At 37.8% G+C, this 24,234-nt stretch overlaps 2 protein-coding genes and 2 long non-coding RNA genes across 6 annotated transcripts; 1 reads left to right on the plus strand and 3 right to left on the minus strand.

The window, feature by feature from the left end:
• Positions 1-2,529: 2,529 nt before the first annotated feature.
• LOC112184864 lies at positions 2,530-5,189 on the minus strand. Of its 3 annotated transcripts, none has more exons than XR_005806619.1 (5): positions 4,836-5,185; positions 4,442-4,513; positions 3,462-3,737; positions 3,311-3,371; positions 2,530-3,198 (listed from the first exon to the last, which is right to left on the minus strand). It is a non-coding gene; the product is annotated as an uncharacterized LOC112184864 (long non-coding RNA). The 3 variants fall into 3 exon arrangements; XR_002930104.2 differs by having other exon boundaries at positions 3,462-3,602; positions 4,836-5,182; XR_005806618.1 differs by having other exon boundaries at positions 3,462-4,513; positions 4,836-5,189.
• Positions 5,190-5,325: 136 nt separating this feature from the next.
• On the plus strand, positions 5,326-9,522 carry LOC112184862. The gene is made up of 4 exons (XR_005806620.1): positions 5,326-5,474; positions 5,597-5,702; positions 6,290-6,462; positions 9,343-9,522. It is a non-coding gene; the product is annotated as an uncharacterized LOC112184862 (long non-coding RNA).
• A 2,524-nt stretch (positions 9,523-12,046) lies between these two features.
• On the minus strand, positions 12,047-14,125 carry LOC112184861 (uncharacterized GPI-anchored protein At4g28100). The gene is made up of 2 exons (XM_024323090.2): positions 12,822-14,125; positions 12,047-12,586 (listed from the first exon to the last, which is right to left on the minus strand). The coding sequence occupies exons 1-2, from the start codon at positions 13,449-13,451 to the stop codon at positions 12,257-12,259; spliced, it is 960 nt and encodes a 319-aa protein (XP_024178858.1). The 5' UTR covers positions 13,452-14,125; the 3' UTR covers positions 12,047-12,256.
• Positions 14,126-22,459: 8,334 nt separating this feature from the next.
• On the minus strand, positions 22,460-23,913 carry LOC112189162 (transcription factor MYB41). Its single transcript, XM_024328430.2, has 3 exons — positions 23,686-23,913; positions 23,470-23,599; positions 22,460-23,345 (listed from the first exon to the last, which is right to left on the minus strand). Exons 1-3 carry the CDS (start codon positions 23,816-23,818, stop codon positions 22,493-22,495), a joined length of 1,116 nt encoding a protein of 371 aa, XP_024184198.1. The 5' UTR covers positions 23,819-23,913; the 3' UTR covers positions 22,460-22,492.
• Positions 23,914-24,234: the final 321 nt, after the last annotated feature.

Raw genomic sequence — 24,234 nt, forward strand, 5'->3', positions numbered from 1 at the left:
TGATCCTAAGGGCGATCCGTGAGGATCCGATCGTTGGATCATCATATAATTTCGATCCGACCGTTGGATCATCTTTATTTTTGAATCCGACCGTTGGATCACCTTTATTTTCGAATCCGACCGTTGGATCGTCTTTATTTTAGAATCTGACCATTGGATCGTCTTTATTTTAGAATCTGACCGTTGGATCGTCGTTTAAGTTTATTTCGTGTTTCGTTTACTAAGCAAAGACCGTACTTGATTAGGTACTTGACGGTTTGAGTTGACTAGCGTTTGGAATATCGTTATATTTGACTTTTTAGAAGACGCAGCTGGATTAGAGGTGAGTAAACCTCACGTGGTTCATATTACGAACCGAATAAATTTAATTACTTTATTTTTGTCGTAATTGTGTGAAAATATTTGTGGAATAAATATTTGTTTTAAATCATATGGACTTGATCAACTACGGTCCATAGGTAAGTAAAATGATTTTATTATACAAATGAATTTCACGGTTTTTATGCTTGAACTATAGTTGGTATTAGTGGTCATTCCCGAACGGATGATTACGTATATATATATTTACGTGAAATATATATGTTAATTGGCGTGTGATTGGTATGATGAAATGATTGAGAATTGATTTGGATATTATTCAAGCTATTAATCTCCCATTTAATTGTTGAATAATGAAATGTTGATAATGTGATGTGAAAGCTATTTTATATGCCCAATTGTGAATATGTGGAAATTATTTTAAGAAGTAAAGATTTGTCTTGAAATAATATGTCTCTTTATATGGGTGTACATATACATTTACACGATCTAAAATTTATAAAGATTGTATGTTGTGAAATTGATTATGTCTGAAAAGTACAATTATGAAGCCGGGTGATTTCAACAACCCCGTGCTTAAGTGAATTACTGGTAAATGTGTTTTGATGTTATGATGACGATTAAGTTGTGGGCCCTAGTCCCTTCAGATAGTGCACTATTATACTCTTAGGAAGGGTGGTACTTTGAGTATACATACTTTGGAGGGTGTCCTTGGTATGCTGCGGCTTACCCATGCTTTGGTATTATGGACCATAGCATGTGGATTCCCGTGCTTTGGTATTATGGACCCTAGCACGCGGATTTATGATTTATTACCAGTCAACCTAGTTTTCCCGTGTTTTGGTATTATGGACCCTAACACGTGGATCTGTGATTTGTTACCAGTTAATCCGAAAATTCACTAAAAAGAGAAGTGTACTTATGTTATATTGATCAAATATCTATCCATGATATATTTTGAATATGTGAAGGTGTTGGTAAAAAGAAAATCAAGCATGCATTGCTTTAATGTTATTTCACATATTAATGATGCAATATTTGTTGGTTGAGTTTTAAAAGAGAGTATCGAAAAATACTTACTTTTATGTTTATGTGATTTTTGGAGTTACCTTGTGAGTGTGTTGATTGTTTACCTGAGTTATAATAATTGTAACATAATAAATCAACAGTTCTTTCTTGTTTACTCACGAGCTGTCAAAAGCTTACCGGGTTTTGTGTTGTTGCAATTCCCGGTACACTATTCAAATTGTGTAGCGGGTAATCTCACAGGTCAGGATAATCAGGGCAGTGATCGTGCGGTTTAGAGTATTAGTATTAGATTTACAACATTTGTTTTTGTGAGGAGAATTATACTCACTTTAGTTTTACAATTTGATTTGGTGAGAGTGTGCTGTAATAAGTAACTTGAGGATTTGGTTTATGTAATATTAAGAGGTGTAAGGAGTGGTTGTTTCTGAGAGAAAAATTCAGAACGTTATTTGTATTGTTATTAGTCATGTTCCGGATTTGAATCCTTATTTCAAAATTCGGGGTGTGACAATATCATAAAGCTCATAAGAGCCCGTTTGAATGTGAATGACATATTAGTCATCAACGTAGCGTGCTGAGAGTATTGCTGCACAAAATGTTGATCAAAATGTACGCAGCTACTCTGACAAGTTTCTAGGCAAGAAAGAGCTCATCTCCTTGTAAAGCAGCAATTTTATCCTGATAAAATGTTAGAATTTTGTTCAGGAGGAGTTTTCAAGTTGGAACTATTTTGCCTGAAGAATATCCAATGGCTGCACCAGAGGTAGTTTGATTAGGAGTCACTTTGATCTGTGCCACAAGGCTTTCTTGCTTTTTGTATTGATGTTGTTAGTTCTGCACATTTGTTTTTAATTGTTTTGTTTAAGATATGTACAATTTAAGTTCAATAATTTCAAAGATTCAAGGAGAGTACCAAATAGAACATTGCAGTGGGTAGAACTTTTAATTTTGCTTCACATGTGAATGGTTATTCGGGTATTTTGTTAAAAGGCAGTTTTGTTTTCTCCCTCTATATTATATATTTTAAGGGGCAATTTGTTGGCATATGTTTTCAGAACAAATCAAGTGGTAGATTTCGAGAGTAGTAGTAGTGAGCAGTTTGTAAAGATGATGTCGTTTAGGGTTTAGAGTAATTAGTATCTGGAATTTGTAGAGTCACTGCATGCAGGGGGAATTATCAGGATCTTAAAAGGAAATTATTTGAGTAACCCAACATGAAGGATTACAATAGCTGAAGTCATGGCCTATGTTGCCAATCATTCTGGAATAAATATGATTTATCATCTTTCTTTACAACTTTGATTCTGGTTGTTCATGATATATGGATTGGAATGTTTTCAACTTTGGTTGAATATATGGAGTGTAGATGTTGATAGAAATAATAGTAGGTTAATAAAGTGGTATCACTTCCACAAGCGGTCAATACTGATTTCACTATCACTTCCACATATCATGCTCTTCAGTTGCACGATATCTGCATCATCCAAGCAACCAGCTAGTTCTACTTCACAAGTCTCATCCCTTACATTCATTACCCGCTTAAAATCTTCATGCTGATCATCAAGTGCCTCCCATGAATCTTCATGCCAACATCAAAATTGTCGACCAACATTTGGCAAAGGTGGAGGTTCAATTTGCTGCACCGGAACAAGAAAATATTACCAAATCCCATATCGCTGATTGCTAAAACCTTTTCATTTGACAGCTTTCCAACAGTCCGTTTGAACTCTTTTGCCCGGCCGGCCATTGAAATGATAATCGGAACTTCACCAGAACTGTTATGAAGCTTCCATTCTTTCCATCTTCTTGGCAATCACCTCTTATGGTAATTTCAGTGTCACCGGTCTTTTCCTGAAACATAATTGTAATTGTCATTGTCCACTTCCCACTTTGTCAGCCTTATTCTATTATCATTCCATGAACTGTTTTTAATGATATTAAAAAAATGACTTGAACGCTGTACCTCATTAACTGCCGATGCTAATTTCTTCATGCGTTTTTTGGGATTTTTCGATGGACTTGACCTTTATTCACAATCAATTACATCAATTACCATTACATATGACTGCATATTTTTTTTATATAAACAATGTGCTATGACATAAACTACTTACTCGTCTGAACTGCATGAACTTCCACTTTTACTTGGATCGCCTCATGAACTCTTTTATACATGTCTGTTGTCCATCTCTCTCTTTTCCATGCCTCTTGCATCCACCCGTTTGCTTGTGGCTACCGTTTACCACACCAATTCACTTGTTTTACGTTCGGATCAGACCACACATAAGGTTAAATACAGAAGACCAACAAATTAGTACTAACAAACTGCTAAAAATACCGTAGTAACCCCGACATCTTTTGCCCATCTCGCAATAACACAAGACGCTTTCCTGAGAAGTAAATGGAAATCCTAAAAAGCTAAGTACTTAATCAATGATTTCAACGACCCAACTTAATCACTTTTCTATTAAAGTATATCCTGCATCATATTCTACACTACATAGAAAAGCAGGTAGGACTTCTGTATAAGTTTCCAATGATTACGGCTTCATAACTAAAGCCACTTGCCTATTTCCATTAATGATTTCTCTCAGTCAGTGCAATTAACTTTAACAGTGCTCTTGGACTCTTAAGAAGCTCAATCACATATAAACCACTATGTATTATTGATTCCACCCAAAGATACACTCACTAGATTACACTCTTAAGTGGAAAACTTGTTTCTAATCCTTAAAGAGAAAAGTATAATCTTTCCTTTGTAGTTTGGGTCATGTTCCTGTCTATTGGCAGCATTTGTATGTGATGCTTGTGTGCAAGGGTTAATGGTATTGTTTGTGTTTACTAGGAACTAATTACAAATTAAGCCACCCAGATGTGTAAAATTTATGCTACATTTTATGGCAGAAATTTCTATGCTTCAGAAGTTCAGGACAACATGTACAACTTTTATAACATTTTCAACTTTAACGAGCTTTATGAATTGGTCTTTTTCAACAATACTGACAACTGTCCATTTGGCTACACAAGCAAATCACATCATATGAATCCTTCAAAACAGTGTTCTATACACAGAAGAAAAATCTGAAATCTTTACCAGCATAGTAGCACTGCCATGTGCTACTCTCCAGCCAGACCGTAGAAATGGGCTCCTTGAATCCTTGTGAAACTGCAGAAACGAAATATTGTACTCACAAGAAAAAGGATAGAAAAAAAAAGGACTAGTTTAAATCAAACAAGGATCCTAAACAAGACTCTACTAATTATTTTTCAAATCTATGGAACTGAAATTGAGCTACAAAGGAAGCCGTGCCTATACCAAATGGAAAATTCCCAGTACAAGTTTTAACAATACTATGATTCCACACTACCAAGACCCCAATTCAACACAAGCCCAAAGACTCAATCTTGCATTTTTCTCACTTTTCCAATCATCACCAATTTCTCATAAAACACAAAAAAAGATAGACACAGATAGTGAAGCATTTTACCCAGAAACCATGCCAACTTCACAGGAGGGTCAGGAGCTTCTTCGGTCAAGTACCTAAACCGCTCCGGCATGGTACTCTCCCCTCTACTTTCCTCCTCAGCTTCATCCTCTTTTGCACTCACACGACCCTAAACTTCCTTTCAAACAAAAATCCAATTGCTTTCCCGGAAAACCCACGAAATAGGCTTGGTTTGTGTTCAAAGATTGGATTTTGGTTAAAGAGCGAAAAGGAATGGTTTGGTTATGAAGTCGAGCGGTGAGAGGAGAAGGAACAGAAGTGAGTGACTTTGGGTCTGAGAAGAGACGGGTTTGGGGAGGAAACGATGGGATTAACTTTGTGGCTGCTGATACGCCAACGAAGAGGCTGTAAAACACGTTTTACTCTAACGGCACAGTCAACTGTGAAATTACCTTCAGCCCCTACTTTGACCCATCAAGTGGTTCTCCTCGTGCCACGTCAACTCCTGTCAGTGGCTGTAAGTTACATGCTGCGTATTCCAGCCTCCTCCCATCCGGAAAAGGAGGTATTGGAACTTACATCGGAATCTGTGCCATTAGTGTTGCTTTTGGAGTTGCAGATGCTCATGTGCGAGGAGGAATGATTGGAGACCTCTCGTTCATGAAACCAGAATTCATCCAAGTCAGTACCGTTTGTGACACAGTTGCATTTTTCTCTGTTCAGTTTCTGTTTTGCTTCACGTTTTCAAAAGTCTTTGTACCCGGTTGTAAATGTGTGGTTTTTTCGTGTTTTGAACTGTTCAGTCTTTCCTTGCTGGCTTGGCTGCATCAGGGGCCCTAACCTCTGGACTGAGGCTACTTACAAAGGCAATATTTTAGAATTCCCAGAATGGTCTGCGCAAGGGAGCCAGTAGGTTCTTAATCCCTTAACTTTCATATTTGTTGTGCACATAATAGTGTTTTCTATTGGAACAGTTAATGCAAGGTTAAATACTTTTTGGCACGTTTACTTACTTGGAATGGAAAATAATTATGAATCGGAGACAAGTGGAATGGGAGAAGAAAGGAATCGGTATTGATTCCGGAGGAATGATTCCTAAACTCATCTCCTCCCTTAGTAATCGAATTCCTGAGTATTCAGGAATCTATTCCTGATAAATAGGTGGGACCTACACCAATTCCGATTCCTTCATGTGTTAGTAAACACAGGAACTCTTTTACCTGGAATCATTCCGATTACTTTATGTGTTAGTAAACACAGGGGTGTTTTTACTCCGTAATCATTCCATTCCATTCCAAGTAAGTAAACATGCCCTTGTTTCAATGGATTTCATATATGTACATGGTCTTGCTTTCCATGTGGAATAAGTTAATGCTTGAATTGGATTGATGTCAATTCTATTCAACATTAATTATTGTATTTTTAAATAGCATAAAGCATAATGGACTTCTTTTCAGCTGGGTTACTAAATACTGGTTATGTTCTTTCCCCTGCAGTTATGTTCTTTTCCATCTCTACATTCTTTGAGCTGCTATGTGTTTTTCTGTACGCTGTTGTCTTTCCGAAGCTACCAATTGTGAAGTTCTACCGCTCCAAGGCAGCATCAGAAGGATCTAAAACTGTTTCGGCTGACCTTGCTGCTGGTGGCATCCAGACATTACCGGAAGGAGTATGTTTTTATTAGGACAAAATACTGTTTACTCCCTATAATTATAGGGTCTCGATGTTTCTGTTCCTGACGTTTCAATTTCACGTAAAAAGTCCATGAACTTTCCAATTTCACAAAACAAGTCCATGCCGTCAATTTTCCATTAAAAAGTTTGTTATCTTGCAGACGTGACACTATTTCAACAATAAAATGACTATTTTACCCTTACTGACCCCAAAAAAAAAATTTACTATCTTTTGTTTTTTTTAACTCTTTTTCTCTATTTTTAAATTTGTTCTTTTTTATTCCTACTTTTTTTTTAACTCTTTTTTCTCTATTTTTTTTTAATTTATTCTCTGTTTTTTTTTCCTACTCTATTTTTTTAACACTTTTTTCTCTCTTTTTTTAACTCTCTTTTCTCTTTTTTTTATTTGTTCCCTCTTTTTTTTTAACCCTCTTTTCTCTGTTTTTTTTAATTTGTTCTTTTTTTTTTCCTACTTTTTTTCTCTTTTAAAAAAAAAACTTTTTTCCTCTTTTTTTTATTTGTTCTCTCTCTGTCTTTTGTTTTTTATATTTATTTATTTCTTTCTCTTTTCTGTTTACCTCTTCTTCCTCTTCCTCCTTTCTGCTCTTCGGCCTTCTTTTCCTCCTCCCTGATCGCAGCTCCAACTTTCGGCGAGCATCACCACCTCTCCTATTCACCCCTCTCCATACAGCGGTTCCAAACCAAATCGGAGCACACCCAAATCAAATCAATTCACCTTCCACCTCCCTTTCTTTGGTGCCAAAACTGTTCAAACATTTCTCTCTAAAGGAAAACTCAAATATCTTATCCTCTTCGAATCTCTAATGGTTCTGTTTGGACCCAAAATGAATATTTTTGTCTGACAAGGCACGTGTTGGAGAAATTGAGCCAATATCAGTGGCTCAAGCTATATACTGTCGACAAGCTCGAAATATATATTTAGAGGCTAAATAAAGCCTACTATGGAAGTATGAAAAGTCAACTTTAGCATATTTTCCTACTTCGGCTAGGAGAAACCGAGCTAAACAAGGAAGGAGGGGCGGCAGACTAACCAAATGAAATCGAAATGAGCTGAAACTTTCCAGATTAATACTAGACATCCCAAGTATCATTTCTTATGAAGAGTGCCAGAGTTAGTTTTAAGTGGAAAGCCTTCAAACAATCAGCCCAATTTTCTATAGAAGCAAAACTGGAAAACTGGACCTGTAAGAGGTCCAGCAGCATTTCCGGCCCAACCACATGGAAATAAATTCTGAAATTTTACCACAGTAATCTACACTCATGGTGGATAATTTCATATGAAGAAGTCGAAGGCTTATACTGAAGTCTTGTTGGAGAAATAATTGAAGGAATAAAGGGGCAGAAACTGACCTAAAACCAGCTCAATATTCACATTGTTCATGTTTCCTACCCACATGAAGAAAGCTAGATGCTTTTCTCTTTTTCCTTGGATATATTTTTCTTCTACAATCTCTTTAATCGATCATCATCACTTCCATGTTTCTGCACCTTCATGCTTTGCTTTCATTTCATCATTTCTCTATCTTTTCCATATTTTACAAATCACTTTCATACTCCACTTTCATTATTTTTCTTCCACTCATCATTTCACTCTTCTTTTTCTTCCCTATATAAACACCTTCTCCTCTCATTCTAACACACACATTCACATTCAACAACAACATCTCTAACATGATCTAAGTTTTCTCTAGAGCAACCTCTCTAAGAGCAACTCCTCTCCTTTTCTTTCTCTTACCGGTGATCACACTCCTAGTCCTAGTCTTCTCAGAAGCCGACTTTCAGTGCCACCAAACCCTCTGTCAAAGTGCTTCGGTCCTAGTCTCCTCGGGAGCCGACGGTAGTACCGCGACCACAACGGTTACAGAACCAGCCAAGCAAGGGTAACGCCCTAGCAACCCAGCCAAGCTAAAGTCACGCTTTAGCAAGTTCTCCTCATTTCCCAGTGGTTCTCGCTCTGCTCGATCTACAACATCGAGTATTGATTTGGTGATTTTCAAGAAGCTCAGCAAAAGTCCTCGCCACGAGGCACAAAGAATCCTACGACGAGGTTGGTGCTCCCCTCGTCCACAATCTCTTGAAAGAAGTCAGGTCAAGGGACACCCCCGACGACCGCACCCGAACGGTGCTGGCACGCCCGCGCAGAAAAGAGACTATTGACCAGCTGCAACAAAACTGGAGCCAAACAGGTTCATCATCTCAGCAAACCAACACTAAAGAAACGTTATTGACGTCGAGAGAAAGCTTCTGATATAGCTCCGACACCATGAAGGGGCCGGAATCTGAAGGGAAGAGAACCCGATCATTCCGGTTTCCAGGTGTGGCCGAAAACTGGAGCTGCGATCAGGTAGGAGGAAAAGAAGGCCGAAGAGCAGAGAGGAGGAAGAGGTAAATAGAAAAGAGAAAGAAATATATATAAAAAAAAAAGAGAAAAGAGAGTTTAAAAAAAAGAGTAGGAAAAAAAAACAGAGAACAAATTAAAAAAATATAGAAAAAAGAGTTTTAAAAAAAAGTAGGAATAAAAAAGAACAAATTAAAAAAATAGAGAAAAAAGAGTTAAAAAGGAAAAAAAGAGTTTTTTTTTGTCAGTAAGGGTAAAATAGTCATTTTACTGTTAAAATAGTGTCACGTCAGCAAGATAACATACTTTTTAACTGAAAATTGACGGCAGAGACTTTTTTGGTGAAATTGGAAAGTTCAGGGAATTTTTAGGTAAAATTGAAACGTCAGGGACTGAAACGTCGAGACCCTATAAATATTGAGAGTAAACAGTATTTTGTCCTTTTTATTAATTAGTATGCTAGAAACAAATGTTCCAAGTAGTATTCACGATAGTGAAACACTACAATTTTATGCAGGATGCAGAGGATCCGACTAAGATGCAGCGGCTGGGGAACAAACAATTGTTAGCTCAAAACGTTGATTACGCAATTGATATGTTTCTAATCTATGTGCTGACCTTGTCAATTTTCCCCGGATTCCTATCAGAAGATACGGGATCTCACAGTTTGGGTACATGGTATGTCCTCATTCCTCAAACATACCCAATAACTTTTGCACCTTGGTTGTTAAAACTAAATTCATTGAATACTATGATATACTTATTACTCCATCTTCCAACCTAAAACCCTTAAAATCATTCTTTTAGCAAATTCAAAGGGATTCCAGCAACATATTAAGATCAATAACCAACCCTCTGATTAATTTTGATGGAGGAGAGTCGGACAGACCTACTAATAAGAGAGCAACATCATGTGATTTTGATTCATTCTTCTTCTCATAGTTGAAGATATAAATAAAAGTAAAGTAACAGATTATTGTATCTCATGTTCACCGGTATTTTGGTAAAAATAAGAAGGTCTACTTAGCTATTCAAGTATTCTAAAAGGTAAATTAGAGGTGTATTAAGTATGAGAGGTCCAAATAGCAAATTTGGAGATTCAACTAGAATCACCCTTTATCTAGCCGTCTATTTCAATTGGGGTGGTTCTATTCAGACCTCCCAATTTGCTATTTAGACTTCCTCAAATTTTTGTAAAAATTTATTTCCTACTTTACCCCTTCTACAATTTTTTTTTTTTAAATGATTCTTTTATTTGTGTTCTCCTCAATAGAGTAAATATGCATTACAATCATAAATCAGTGTTCAAGCCAATAATATAAACTGGGGATGAACAATCAACCATAGTGCAATACGTTTCAATCAATGCCTCAACCAAGACTCTGACAGTGCCAAAGAAGAAGAAACTACTAATGCTGCAACTAAGACCTATACTGGTCTGTGAAAGAGTTTAACTGTCATATTATGGTCGAAAAGTACTTCCCCTTGCCACATTATTGAACTGGAACATAGAGGTTTTGTATAAGCGCAGGATACATTAATGTGTTGAAATGCTTCAAATTTGGAGTAAAAGATCATGCCATATAGAAACACTCATGTATATACATAGCCCTGTTCATCCACTGCCACTGTATTAACAAAGAAACTAAATAATTAAACGAGGAACACAAAATAACACAATCACAGAGGAGCAAACAGAGCAATAGGGCAGGCATCATATATGATGCCTGTATGGTTTGTTCCACAAGCGACTTTACAATGGTTTCCCCAGCTAGAGAACCTATTGCTTTAGGGCGTGGTTGAGCTTCATAAGCAAGCCTCACTGAGCTGTCCTTTAGTGTTATGCTGCAAGAAAATCCAGCATTTATCTCAAACTTCACATCAAAAGCATATCTGTTAAATTAATACCACTAATGGAGAAGGGCCATACACTTAATAACTTAATTTGCCACCAGATAACTCAATAAAACAAATAGCAGGGAATATCCATGAAAGTCAGCACTGTCTAAAGATAAAACGGAGTAGCCATAGTCATTGATTGCTAGTTCTTGATTCTGAGATTGAATTGGGACTCAACAGTGCAAGTATGTAGCTGGGTTGAGATTCAAATTGATGGCTTGCCAAATCCAAATCCATATTTATATAGATTGAAAAGAACCATACCCGGAGAAAAGCATGATGAATTAGGTCTTGTTGAGCTTTGTGTTTTCTGGGTTTGAGTCATTTTGATTTTGATGACTTCTTTTCTCGTTTTGCTGCTAAGAAGGGAGGTTTAATTGGGTGCTTGGGTACAATGCCAAATATCGATTCTAATCTTATTTCAAGTCGATCTCATCGCTGGGAAAGATCAAATAGTCGAGTAAATTGAACTGGAAAGGAAGATCATCTATAGGGATGGGAACACGAGTACGACTGTGCTGCAACAATCAGATCTTTCTTCTCTTCTCATTTTTAGGGTGGGTAAAATAAGAATTAAAATTTTAGAAAAATTATAGGAGGTCTAAATAGTAAATTGAGAGGTCTAACTAAATCACCCTTTCAATTGATGCAAGTATATGTCAGTACAATGAATATTTTCTCTCATGTTCGACATATATTTTTGATTTCAAGAACGAGAGAACCTACTTATATATGAGATGAGACTTACTTGATCCATTTTAAATAATTACCTGCAAGCTGACAATTAAAATAGCCTAATTGGATTTGATTAAGCTATTCATGAATCACTATCCTTGTACAAATTGAAAAGAGCTTCCAAATTTAAAGTGCATTTGCATTAAACAACTCATGAACTTCTTCTTGGACGCATTGCCCATATTCCATTTGTCCTAGAGCGTTTAACTTGTGACAAACATCCATCCGCAATTCACTCTCTACTCCCTAAAACATGTGAAACTACTCAAACCAAAAATTACGTTAATTAATTCTTCTTAAACCTCATAAAAAAAACAAGCTCTTTCACTCTCAGGCTATTATAATCCCAAATTTTGAGCATCTTCTTGGTCCAAGAGTTTGCATTTACTACGCGACCAACATACCCAGTTTTCTTCCTCCTGGGAATCAGGTATCCATCAACCTCAAGAATTTGTTATTAATGGCCATTGGGTTCTCAATTCCTAATGATTTATCATAAATGCACCTCCACAAAATCTTCACCACCCTCAATGGAGTAAATAACCTTCTGGGTTTTGGCCAAAACGCAATGTTTAAGAAATGCAACGAGTAAAAAATAAAAAGATCTCTTCCCTGTTGTAGTACTAATTACTAAACAATGTCCGAAACTGGAACGAGCTGAAAATTTACAGTAGGGCAGTGCAAAATGACAAAAACAACCCAATCGCCCGCTTTGTCTACTAGCATCACGTGAAACACCCGACAGGGACTACCCAAAAAATGTTGAGAACCCAGAGGAGGCTCTGCCTCTGATTCCCCTAAACAAACAGAGAAACCAAAACCGTGATTAGGGGCACAACCGGAAACAAAGACACCGACGCCGGCGATGACGACTTGTCAAACTGCAAGGAATCAACGGCCAGCGGCATGTTCTCCTGGTCCGGGCTGCACGTGTTCTCGTGCGGCGGGTGAGCGCTGTACATTATGGCGCGCAACACGGCGGAGACGGTCGGAATGTGGGCCGTCTTGTTCTTCGCCAGCAGCCACGTCAGCCCCATGAGCTGGCAGTCCCGGTCGAACATCTTGCCCGCCCTCTCGCTCGTGCTCTTGTCCCTCGTTGTTCCGTTCTTGCTCGTCCCGCCCTTCAGCTGTAAATACCAACCGCAACAAAGGGCATTCTCGTCAAACAAACTAACGATATTTCTTTTCCGGACTTGGAAACAAGATAGAACAAGGAAATGTGTGGGGTCGTTTTCCAGTTCCCCCCCCCCCCCCCTCCACAATCGCTTTCAATCCTATTCTTATGCCTTGTCTATGTGACTATGTGACAATTAACGTACACCAGGTATGTAACTATATTAATTATGAAAAGACGAAACTGACCTTCTGGAGGGCGCCGAAGCATTTGGTGCAGCCAGTGTAGGAAGAGTTACGGCAGTTCCTTTCGAGATTCTTGACCGCGGCGGTTGGGGTGGCGTTGCGGAACCCGGAGACGTTGAACGCCGCCGGACAGCTGAGGGAGCTGATCTGGTGGAGCCTGATCCCACAGAAGCAGAGAATGGCGTCACACGTGGCGTTCGGCTGTGGGATCCGGATGTTTCGGCTGAGGAGCGAGGTCTGGAGAGAGTTCACGCACTTCTGCGCGTCGTCCGGCATCATCGGAAGGTCGCCGCCGGCGGAAGGAGCCGGAGCGGAGGAGATTTCCAGAGCTGACCTGGCGTGAGCGGCGAAGAGCCAGGCGGCGAGGACTGGGCAGCATCGGCTGCGGTCGAGGTTTCGGCCGCAGGCCTCGTTGACACCGCCGAAGAGCTCGGCGGAGAGGTCAAGGCGGCAGGTCTGGGCCTGGGTTTGGACCGGGTAGGCCGGGACCGTGTTTGGGCTGGAGTACTCGCCTGGCTTGAGAGGCTGGCCGTGACCGGTTACCGGCTCGGCGAGTAAACCGGCTCGGGAGATGTGGAGGGTTGACAGAAGCAACAAAATGAGGAGCGTGAAAGTGAACGGAAATGATGGCATTGTTGACTACACAGAGGGAGAGAGTGCTTGGTTTCACGAGAAAAACAATAGTGGATTCGTGCAGCGAGGTTAAAGTTTGTAGCTTTATCCGAGGAAGATGAAATGATTTTAGCTAGGGTTAAAAAAAGAGAAGATAAAGGCTTTGAATCTTTTGCTTTTTGGAAGCTTTGGTGTTTCAAGGAGACAACTTTTAAGCTTCTCTGGAATTATGAATGGTGAAAAGGTGAAAAGCAGGAAAAGAGAGGTACTGAAATATTCAAAGCAGAGATTTGATATGCTGGTAATAGTGCTAATTTGTTTGGGTTTGAGTGCTAAGCTTCTGCAACTGTGAAATGTCTCTTCCTCCTCCTCAAAACCCAAAACAAAGCAAGAGCCAAAAGGTTGAAGAAAACTGTGGGTAGAAGATGAAAATGGGAGAGAGCCCAGGCCAGAAGCGAAGAAGGGTTTATCTCTTGTGTCTCCTACTGTAAATGAAATGATGGGTTTTGGTTTTGGGTGGGTTTACGATCCAGATGAAAAGGAAAGGTTAGGTCTTTGCCTTGTGCTGACTGAGAGATCTCTCTGGGATTTATGCACACTAATCAGTCTCCTCTAGTGCCTAAAACACAAACCAAAGTAAGCACTACTGTAATTGAAAATTATTCGTTAAAAAATTAGTACTTTTGGATTCAATAATTCAAATGAAAAGGGTAAACTGGGTTTTGGAGGGGTCCATGGGAAATGTATAAGATATTGGTTTGGTAGAACCGTAGAAGGTAGAACTGGCTTTTGTATGATGAGAAACGGCTGTGTGGAGATTTGTCAGCTTATGGTGTCCTTTTCTTTTTTATTCTCTCTAATCCTCCTCAATCTCAACGCACCCTCTCCCTTCTCTGATATGAAAGTTGCCTCCTTTCTTTCATTTTTTTAGTGAAAAAGAAAGAGAAGGGGTTAAACTTTTCGGTATTGAAACTTGTGAATGGAAAAGGGTAACGTTGGGTGCAGCTTTGGAATGGGAAACGAGGGCATCCTAGGGATTTGACATCTTCTGTGTTGAACTGATTCAAGCAAGCACCATATGCGTGACTTGAGCGTGTGGCCATTTACTGGTTTTATTTAGAGGTATAGCTTCTTTCTCCAGTCTGTGACAAAAGTTTAGTCTGCGTGACAGCCATAGCACCCAGCTTTCCAAAATTGGCTTTCAATTTCAAAAGATAACATAAACTATTACACATAATGGCTCATTGAGAGAAAGAAGGGGAAGTAAGGGCAAGGTTCATATGGAATGGTATCCCTCCAAACTATCAAAGAGTGTTTTACCGGTTCCCTCAAGATATTGAGACTGGAAAATGTCCAAAATGGTGTCAATGAGCTTCAAGATTTGAAGAAGGGTGATTTTTCTTGAAAATGTAGTGTTTCGTAGGGCTGGCCTCGGGTCAGTGTTGCCATTTCCGGTATAAGAACCGAAATTGATTACTGCATCTCGGTTCGGGTTTGACAGTTTCCAGTTTTGGAACCGAGATGAAACCAAACTGACCATGCTCGGGTCGGTTCCTCGGTTTGTCGGGTTCATTTTCTTGATTTACAAAATGTTGGATTGTTACCAAGTGTCCGGTGTGGGCCTTGGATTGTTATATTGGCCAAGTCTCTAATATGAGACTTGTGTCCCAATTTCCAATGTGGGAATTGGATTGTTAATTAATTTCACGTGGAGACATAGAGTTAGGTTGCACATGAGGGGGCGTGTTGGAGAGGAAAGATCCCACATTGGAAAAGTGACAAATAAAATATAACTTATAAGTGGGTGGATCTCACCCAATTGTACCGAGGCCTTTTGTGATTAAAACCCAACACCTATCGGGTGGTTAAGTTGGGACAATATCGGTACAATGGTGGGCCACAAGGCACGCTTTTCGCTGTTTAACACAAAATACCAGAATTGAGCTTGTTTCTGAGTTTCTGACCTGCTTTCTATTTCTGGTGCAATATGCAAAAATCAGCACAGTACCAGCCTTCAGTTTCCCAGCACAGGTTGCAGATTTTTCAAAAGAGCTAGCTTCACCTTCGGCCATGATTTGAGAATTGAAATGATGAAATTGAAGACCAGAATAGATTTGAAGAATTTGGAATAGAAATTGATTGATTCTGTGTTTCGGTGTTTGGAACAGAAGAGAAGAATAGAAATTGTCAAATTGATTTCCATGCTCAACTGAATCAATCGAACAGAAGGTTTTGGATTTGGTCAAGCTTGAGAAGTTTTGGTCGAGGTTTGGGGAGGTTTTGGTCGAGGTTCTGAGGTTTTTGATCGAAGACTGATCTAATTTGGGGGCGGAAATTGTTTAGGTTTAGGTATAATTGAGAGCAGCATGTGTATATTACATAAGAGAATCGGTTCCTCAGGTCTTTTTGCTTTTCCATAACTAAGAACAGAAACCAAACGGAGTTCTCTTCATTTGGTTCGGTTCAGAACAGAAACCGAATACTTCAGTCTAAGAACCGCATCGCACCGAACCGATCGGTTCGGTTCAGTTTTCTTGTTTTTAGATTTAAAAATCCCAACCCTAGTATTCCGGACTAGGTAAATTTTAGAATCCACAACCGTTAGTTTAGTTACTATTTGAAATTTACCTCATACAATGAGTCAAATGTCTCTCGAATCTATAATTTTAATATTTCGAAACATTAGAACACCGGGCTGTTTTTGCATCTATATATTCCCTTGGTTACTGAGGACAAATTAGCAGAAACTGCCCAAATAGCTAGGTTCCATATGCATCACAGAAAAAACAGTGTGGGAGTTGTCAAATTATAGGAGTTATATACGTTTGGAGTTGGATTATAGAGACGAGACAAACAAAAAGCGTCAATCAAGAACAAATTATTCCAACCAAAAGTTCCTTTAGGAAAAGCTCCACACTCCTTTCTTTATCTTCATTTTTAAACACTCTTTGTTTGGTTTCTGGTATTGCGATGGCTCAGGGGTCCCCCCCATTTGAAAAATGTAGAGGAAAAAGAAGGATCACAACAACTGCTCCTACGACTACATAAGCTGTAAGCAACAACAACCCAATTTGGTCCTTGAGAAACGCCATGGAGGACCCTAAGAAAGGGCAGTATGACCCCATTGTAATGGGATGGACTTTTGTGTATCATGCTACTATGTATGATTTTCAACCAGAGATGTTATTATATAGAAAAGATTGGGTTGGAAGGAAGAAGATGACTGTTGCAAAAGTGCTTAGGCTAATTGATCATCGAGCTTGGAAAAGTAGGAAAGGAAAAGCCTAAAAAGTGTAATCATGGAGTTGCAAAATCCAAATTATTGGACAAAATTTTTGTATACTGCTTGTACGGCTGTCGGGGTAATGGTATTACCTGTACATGGTTGATTGCAGGGGTAAAGGGGACTATTGGATTGTGAATGTTGCATGCATATAACAAGCATATGAGTGCCCCATCTCATCAGATGGATTCAACGTGCATCTTATGAGTGCCAAAAAATGTTGGAACGATTGAGTTGCACATACACGTTATAACAATTTCTTGATCCTTTCGGATTTTGGCCTCTTGCCTTCTTATATCTGCGATGAATCTGTGTAACAGAGGTACATTACTAATATAGCAAAGGTGTCAATCGGGCCAAATAAGGATTGGACCTCGAGTTCAAAGGCCGAAGGGTGCTTAAGGCCATCGGTCAACACCTTAATAATTAAAAGATGATGAGTATTTAAATTTAGATTTCTTTATTTAGTCAATTAATTACTTACTCACACTACTAGAAAAACTAGTCATTCCACATAGATGAAATTCACATAGATATTCACACGGAAATAATTCGATATGAGAAACACTCCAATGCACACATTGATCAATTGTGTTTAACTATCTTTACATTTATATCAAATGTAGGAGAACAATGATGTAGTACATAAATCCAAATATTAGCACAACATAATAAGACATCAATTGACAATCAAAATAGGACTTTTGGGCGACTCTAAAGTAGTTGTTAGCATGTCTACGCGGTCACATATGGCTTTAAGATTCTTAATTTGTTCTTGAAGGCACGATATAGCAATGGCTTAAAGCCTCCAAAGACTCCTCCCTTGTGTGTTATCTCTACCGCTATTGCGGTGTTCTTTGCTGGTGGTCATTAGCAGGAACTGGATTCTTATTTCAGGAAGTGGGATTCTTTTAAAACTTTTACTTAGGTAGCTTCTTCTTCTTCTTGTTTTTTTTTTTTTTTTGATTATGGACAATAGTGTAACTACCCCACCCAACCTCACTCCTGATGTCAGTGAGATTTGAACTCATGACCTCCACGGTGTTAGTTAGACTAGCTAATCAGCAAGCCACAGTTCACCGACTTATTTAGGTAACTTTAGTAGACCTAGGATTGACTATTCTTTTTTCTAGCTCTTTATTCTACTAAGATATTATTGACGATCTCATTTATTGTGCACTAATCTCATAATTAAGAATTTATTGTAAGAGAATTCATGTTTCTAAATGCAAGAGAATGCTTAAACATAAATATAACTCTTTTTGTTTTTGTACATTTTAAATAAGTAAATGTTTCATTAATAAATGAAAAATTAAATTATAAAAGTTTTTTTTTTTTGAAGGGGTTTGGAACCCAGCTTAACTGGGAAGCTCAGTCTCACGCCCGATTCCATTTATTGAATTAAAATTATGCAACGGGAGGACATAAAACCTAAACACGTGCAACAGAAGAACAATTACAATAATCCTTTTAGAGACTTAAAGAACATCCTGAATAATAGTAGAAGTCTCATCTAACTAAACATCATCGATATGAAGTAAATTAGCAAGGTGTGCAAGCCTATGTGCAACACCATTTGCTTCACGGTAAATATGTCATATTTTCGCTAATTGAAAAAGTAGTTAGATACTCCTCACAATCATCAGAAACCCAACTTGCCTTCGAGAAATTTTTCTCCTCACTCTTGAGTGCAGCAATCAGAAAGGTAGAGTCGCTCTCAATTTCTATTTTCGTCCAACCTTGGTGTATACTATGAAGAAGATCAGCTCTGCACACCTCAACTTCCATATTAATAACTAAGTGTGCATGCAGAAAAAGTCTAGCAATAGCTACAATACAACTTGCCCAAATCATCTCTAACTACCACCCCAATACCCCCAACATCACTATCAGCTCTATAAGCACCATCGATGTTGATTTTCAGTCTACCACACGGAGGGCATTTCCATTTAGTCGACGGACGCTTCTTTTTACTAGTAGCTTTCGGATGATGTTTCTGAAAGTTCATATTTAGGCTTATAATAATGAGTTTCAAGATACATTTGGGTATAGAAACGGGCTTCAAGCCATGTTTGATCTATAGATCGTCTCCAAGCATCTCAACCCAATGTTAGGCACAAGGCCTTTCACAGTCACATCTCTCCATCTCTCACCATATCCGAAAAGTTGACATGTCTTACCTAGAGTCAATGCTGTGAAAAACATGCATTAATCTTTTCTCTTTTCAATGCCACCAAAACTTTATTTTTTTGGATCTGGAGTGCCACCAAAACTAAAAAAGTGATTTTGACCTAAAATGTGCATTTGTATCTGAGGAAAAGAATGAAAACATGTGTAAGAATCGATCGATCAAAGCCGTGACTGGTCTTTCCACTAGGAGTCTGACTCGGGCATCCTATTTTCTTTGATTTTACACTTTATAGGACAATAATTATGTCATGCTTTGCTTCATCCTTGAATGAATCATTTACAATGTGAAAACAAATAAAATTGGAAAACGAGTTTTAATTCCTTTCTCTCTCTTTGAAGGGGATCAAGAGGAATGCTAGTAACCTTCCCCTCCAACCTTCCCCTCCAAGTCTCCAACCTTTCCCTTCTAACCTTTTACATTCATTGCTTGTCACGTGTATTCCACTATCCCTAAAAATTAGATAATTAATAGAAAAAAAAGACACATTTTCAATTTCCCTCTCTACCCCTATTTATCTTCACCTGCATTAATTTTCACATTTATCAACTTCTTCTTTTTCTTATCTTCATTTGCATTAATTTTCGCATTTATCAATTTCTTCTTCTTCTTCTTCTTTTTTTTCCATAATTTTTTTTTCTATTTTTGTTTGGTAGGATATGCAAGCTTTTAAGCGTTTTCATCCAAAATAAACAATTGAAATAGAGCAGGGCCTGATAAGCTTGATAATAAAGCAGTAATAGCATAGCATACTTAGGATATATACTAGTACAGAGAACGTAAAAATACTAAAAGAGCAACCTGCAACATCCTCTAACAAAAGGCTTTGAAATGAAAAATGGTGCAAATACTAATCAATGACAGAGGAATCAAGGACAAAGTATAATTTATGTCATGGCTATAACAACTGGTTAATAACCATGAACCATAGTACTATTAATTAACACATGATCAAAACTTGTTCAACACTATTTGATCGATATAGGTAGCTTTCCCAAACAAAAACTAGTCAATTTTGCTCCTTATGCTGCAAATCCAACTTTCTTCTTTTGTGGTGCAAATTGAGCATTTAGTCCAGCGTATTCCCTAAAAAAAAAATGAACACGCATCAGTACTATAATTAATGTCTCCTGATTCGTATTCAAAAGCATATACTAAAAAAAAAATTGCATTGTTGTAAACTTACCAATATCCTGCAAGCAGTCTTGTGTACATTCATTATTATCAAAATTTGTATCCCCTACTTTTTCATGTACCTGCAGCATAAAGAAAAATAAAACAATAGCATATGGTTATCATCACACAGAGACAAATTTAAGAGGAGTATGCATATAAAAATTTATAACATGACAACCACCTTCTGTAAGGTATTTTTTGTCTTATATTTAGGTACTTCCAGATTTTCTTGTGCCTACAAAATTGGCAAGAGGACATATAAATTTCCCATAAATTATAGTGCCACTGAATACTGATATATACAAAAGAAAATATATGAACCAGATCATACCTTTCTTGATCTTTTGTTACCGTTTCTTGAACTGATTTCAACTCCAGATCGTATTCTTTTAGGTGCTCCTTTTGTGCTTGAAACTTTTGGATCAAGAATATGAATGTCACAGCTCACTTTATTATTGACATTCTCTTTGTCAATGTTCTTCACCATTTCTTTATTGACATTAATAGAAGGATTGATGCTTCCACATTGTCTAAAGGCCTCCTCTAGTAAACGTTTTGCAATATCATACTTTTGATCAGAAAGAGACCCTTCTTCACATACTTTTCTGTATTTATGAAACAAGTCATTGAAACGCTGAATTTTAGGGTCAACCACCTTAGGTTCAGAATCCGTAATTCTCTAATCCTATCAATAATCATAAGCATAATTTGAATTGATTGCACAAAGCCACAATTGTAGAGACGTAATGTTGTACAATTGCACAAATGATTGATTACATAATTTCAAAAGCATAATTCTCTAATCCTAATACGAATGGTAGACTTTTACAATTGAACAAATCAAAAGCATAATTTCATATTGGATTTTCTAGCCTACTCCTCAACGATGAACTATTGTTCATAATCTAATGTAATCATAGGTTTTATTAGACAAAAGAAAAAAAAAAAGAAGAAGAAGGAAACCTGAATATTTAGATCAGTTGCCTTTGAAAACCACCGCTGCTTTCGAACCCAGTGAAGAGAAAAGATGGAGACTGGAGGATGGCGTCAATGGAAGTTTAAGAGCTTCTATTCCACAATGATTCAGAGAAAAAAAAAGAGAGAGAGAGAGAAGTTGATAAACGTGAGAAGACTGATGAGTTTTAATACTGTTGAAAGTAAGTAAATAGGGGTAGAGAGGGAAATTGAAAATGTATCTTTTTTGCCTATTAATTATCTGTTTTTTAGAGATAGTGAAATACACGTGGCGAGCAATGAATGGAAAAGGTTGAAAGGGGAAAGTTAGAAGGGAAGGTTGCTAGCATTCCTCGGGGATCAATACAAATAGTTCGTGTAGCTTCATGTGTGAAATCACCACAACAACTACATTGAAATGGATTTGATTGGAACAGATTAAAATGCAACTTTTCAAATGTCTTGTCTTTTGAAACTAAGGTTGCATTATGGAATATGAGAAGTAATTAATGGAAGTCAAAAGACTCGCCTTAATTAATTCGTCTCTCTGAATAATTAGTAAGAAAATAAGTGGAAAGTAATCATTAGATATCGAGACAAAAAAGTAATCATTAGATTCTAATAGCTAGAGTTAGTGTTTTGATTAATTTGCTAGCATGCACTAGCTTCCATACAACAATTCAACACTAGAACAGGGATTTATACAAATATATGGTTCTGTTTTGAGAATGATGATCACGAAGAGATAAAAAGAGGCATGTGAAGACAATAGCACGCTTTTGAGCTTTAGAATGATCAAACTGGATTTTATTTTGAATTGAACAAGTGCCTTTTGGATACTGGGCGGCAAAGACAAAGAAAGACTGAAAGAGTTATAGCTATAGGGTGAAGACGAAGATGGTTAGTTGCTTGACCACAATGAAAACAACAAAATCCATCCACCTGCTAGCCCATTATTGCCAGAACATCAATCACTTCGATCAGAGTCCTATTAACGCAAGTCTTCTTTAAATTAAACAAAGCATGCAAAACGAGTGAAATGAGTTATAAGTCTCATGGTTAAATCCTAATCGATCATTTATGAACAAAAAGTTTAAAAGGAAGAAATAAAATTGAAACTTAATTCTTTTTAAGACAACAAATCAGTTTTAGAGCGTACTTTGCGGACTCTGCAGATTTAGATTTTTGGACGACATTGCATTTCATTTGAAATTTGCAAGCCTGCCATTTACTTCTGATCGCAACTCAATATATACAGGAATGCGCTATTCATCTATGAGTGGCAAAACTCAAAGTACTGTAATTAGAAAAACAATCGATGACAAAGAATCTCATATTTATCAACATCAACTACGAACTAGTACATGATCAAAACTAGAAACATAATGTACGTAGTAGCTACATTGAGTTGACTATGATCTACAATAATTGAAAAAAACAAATAATTAAGTATAACATTAATTACATGTAATCATTGATATCCAAGGTACTGTCCGGGATCTCAAACTTCAACAGGTTGCTGCAATAGCTTTCCAGATCTCTCTCATCCTCTGTGCTGCTGCTGTTTATGTTGTTGTATGTGCCCGAAGAATTCAAGGTAGTCGGGCTCGAATGAGGCGTCGACAGAACAGAATCAAACCCGAAATCATGATTAACATTGCTGTTGTTTAAAGGCAATTGGAAAAATGAATTTCCTGCCAACTCAGGAACAGTAGAATTAGAAGTACTGCTAGGTACATAGCTTGGCAAATTGGAAACAGCTGTTTCGGGACCGAAATTGGAATTAGGGACTATATTTTCCTGGGAATAAGAAGCTGGGCTGCTGAAGTTGGACATGTTGGGTAAGTTGCCTTCAGTATTGATCATTTGCATGAGCTGTTTTAGATTTGCCATGTCTGGAGAAAAGTCATCTTGGAAGAGATTTTGGAACTGAGGATTGGACTGTAACGATGGGACCAACTGGTTTTGTAAATCCTGGGAAATATTGCAAACCTGGTTTTGGTTTTGTGAAAACATTTGCTGGTTTCCTTGTTTCAGTGACGAGAGAGTGGTTACCAACCGCAACAGTTCTGGATTGACATTAAGGGCTTGTTGTGTGCCTAACAAGTTTGACAGGTTGAGAAGTGCTGCAGCTGGGTTGATATTGGAGACATAGGAACCGAGGATGGAAGATAGGTCAAGAAGATCGAGGCGTGGAGCGTGAGTGACTGGATCGATTCCCATTCGGAGAAGCCTTTTTCGGATGTGTGTGTTCCAGTAGTTCTTGATTTCGTTGTCAGTTCTTCCTGGCAGGCGAGCTGCAATAGCTGACCACCTAACAAGTTTTTGAAAAACAAATGTAAGTTGCTGTAATCAGATTGATTAACAACCCTATAAAGGAAAAAAAAAGTTAATATAATCACTTGTAATCAAGCATATTATACAAGTTATTTACATACTTGTTGCCGAGGATGCTATGAAGTTGGATTATAGTCTCTTCTTCTTCGAAGGAAAATCTTCCTCTCTTTATATCAGGCCTCAGGTAGTTAGTCCATCTAAGCCGGCAACTCTTGCCACATCTTTGGAGTCCTATACGTATGCATCAACAATTAAACTATTAGTCAGATGAAGAAGAGGAAGACTAATTGAAAATCGAAAATCAAGTATGTATATACCTGCGTTCTTTGGGAGGTTACGCCAATTGCCTGGACCATGTTCCTGAATATAGTTGACGAGAACAACATCTTCTTCAGAAGTCCATGGACCTTTCTTGAGTCCATTCTTGTCACAGCAAGGAGCTCTTCCCATATTGATGAAATGTTGTCGAAACCTGAAACTTGGTTGATGAGGAGGATGTAGGAGCTTTCTAAGTAAAAGTGCTTTATGACTAATCAGAGTTCAAGTTGAAGTTTGATGGTCTAATGGGAAAGACGTCCCATTTGTGTATATATATATATATACTGGGTCAGGGATGAAGCTTCAGAAACATTTTTAAGTCAAAGGGATTTGGCGCCGTCCCCATGCCACCTGGCCTATTTATGTACTCCAAATACTGTATAAAATATGAATGCCATGTTCCGCTGTTTTGCTTAAGAATATGTTAACAGTACCTTCTTCTCCTGTTTTTTTCTTTGGGTACCGTATGAATTGCACACTTAAAATAAAGATGCAATCTAGTAAATTCTATTTTACACTGAAAAGGTACAATAATTCATGCATGTGTA

The sequence above is a fragment of the Rosa chinensis genome, chromosome 2 (genome assembly GCF_002994745.2).
Source record: "Rosa chinensis cultivar Old Blush chromosome 2, RchiOBHm-V2, whole genome shotgun sequence".
Taxonomy (NCBI): domain Eukaryota; kingdom Viridiplantae; phylum Streptophyta; class Magnoliopsida; order Rosales; family Rosaceae; genus Rosa; species Rosa chinensis.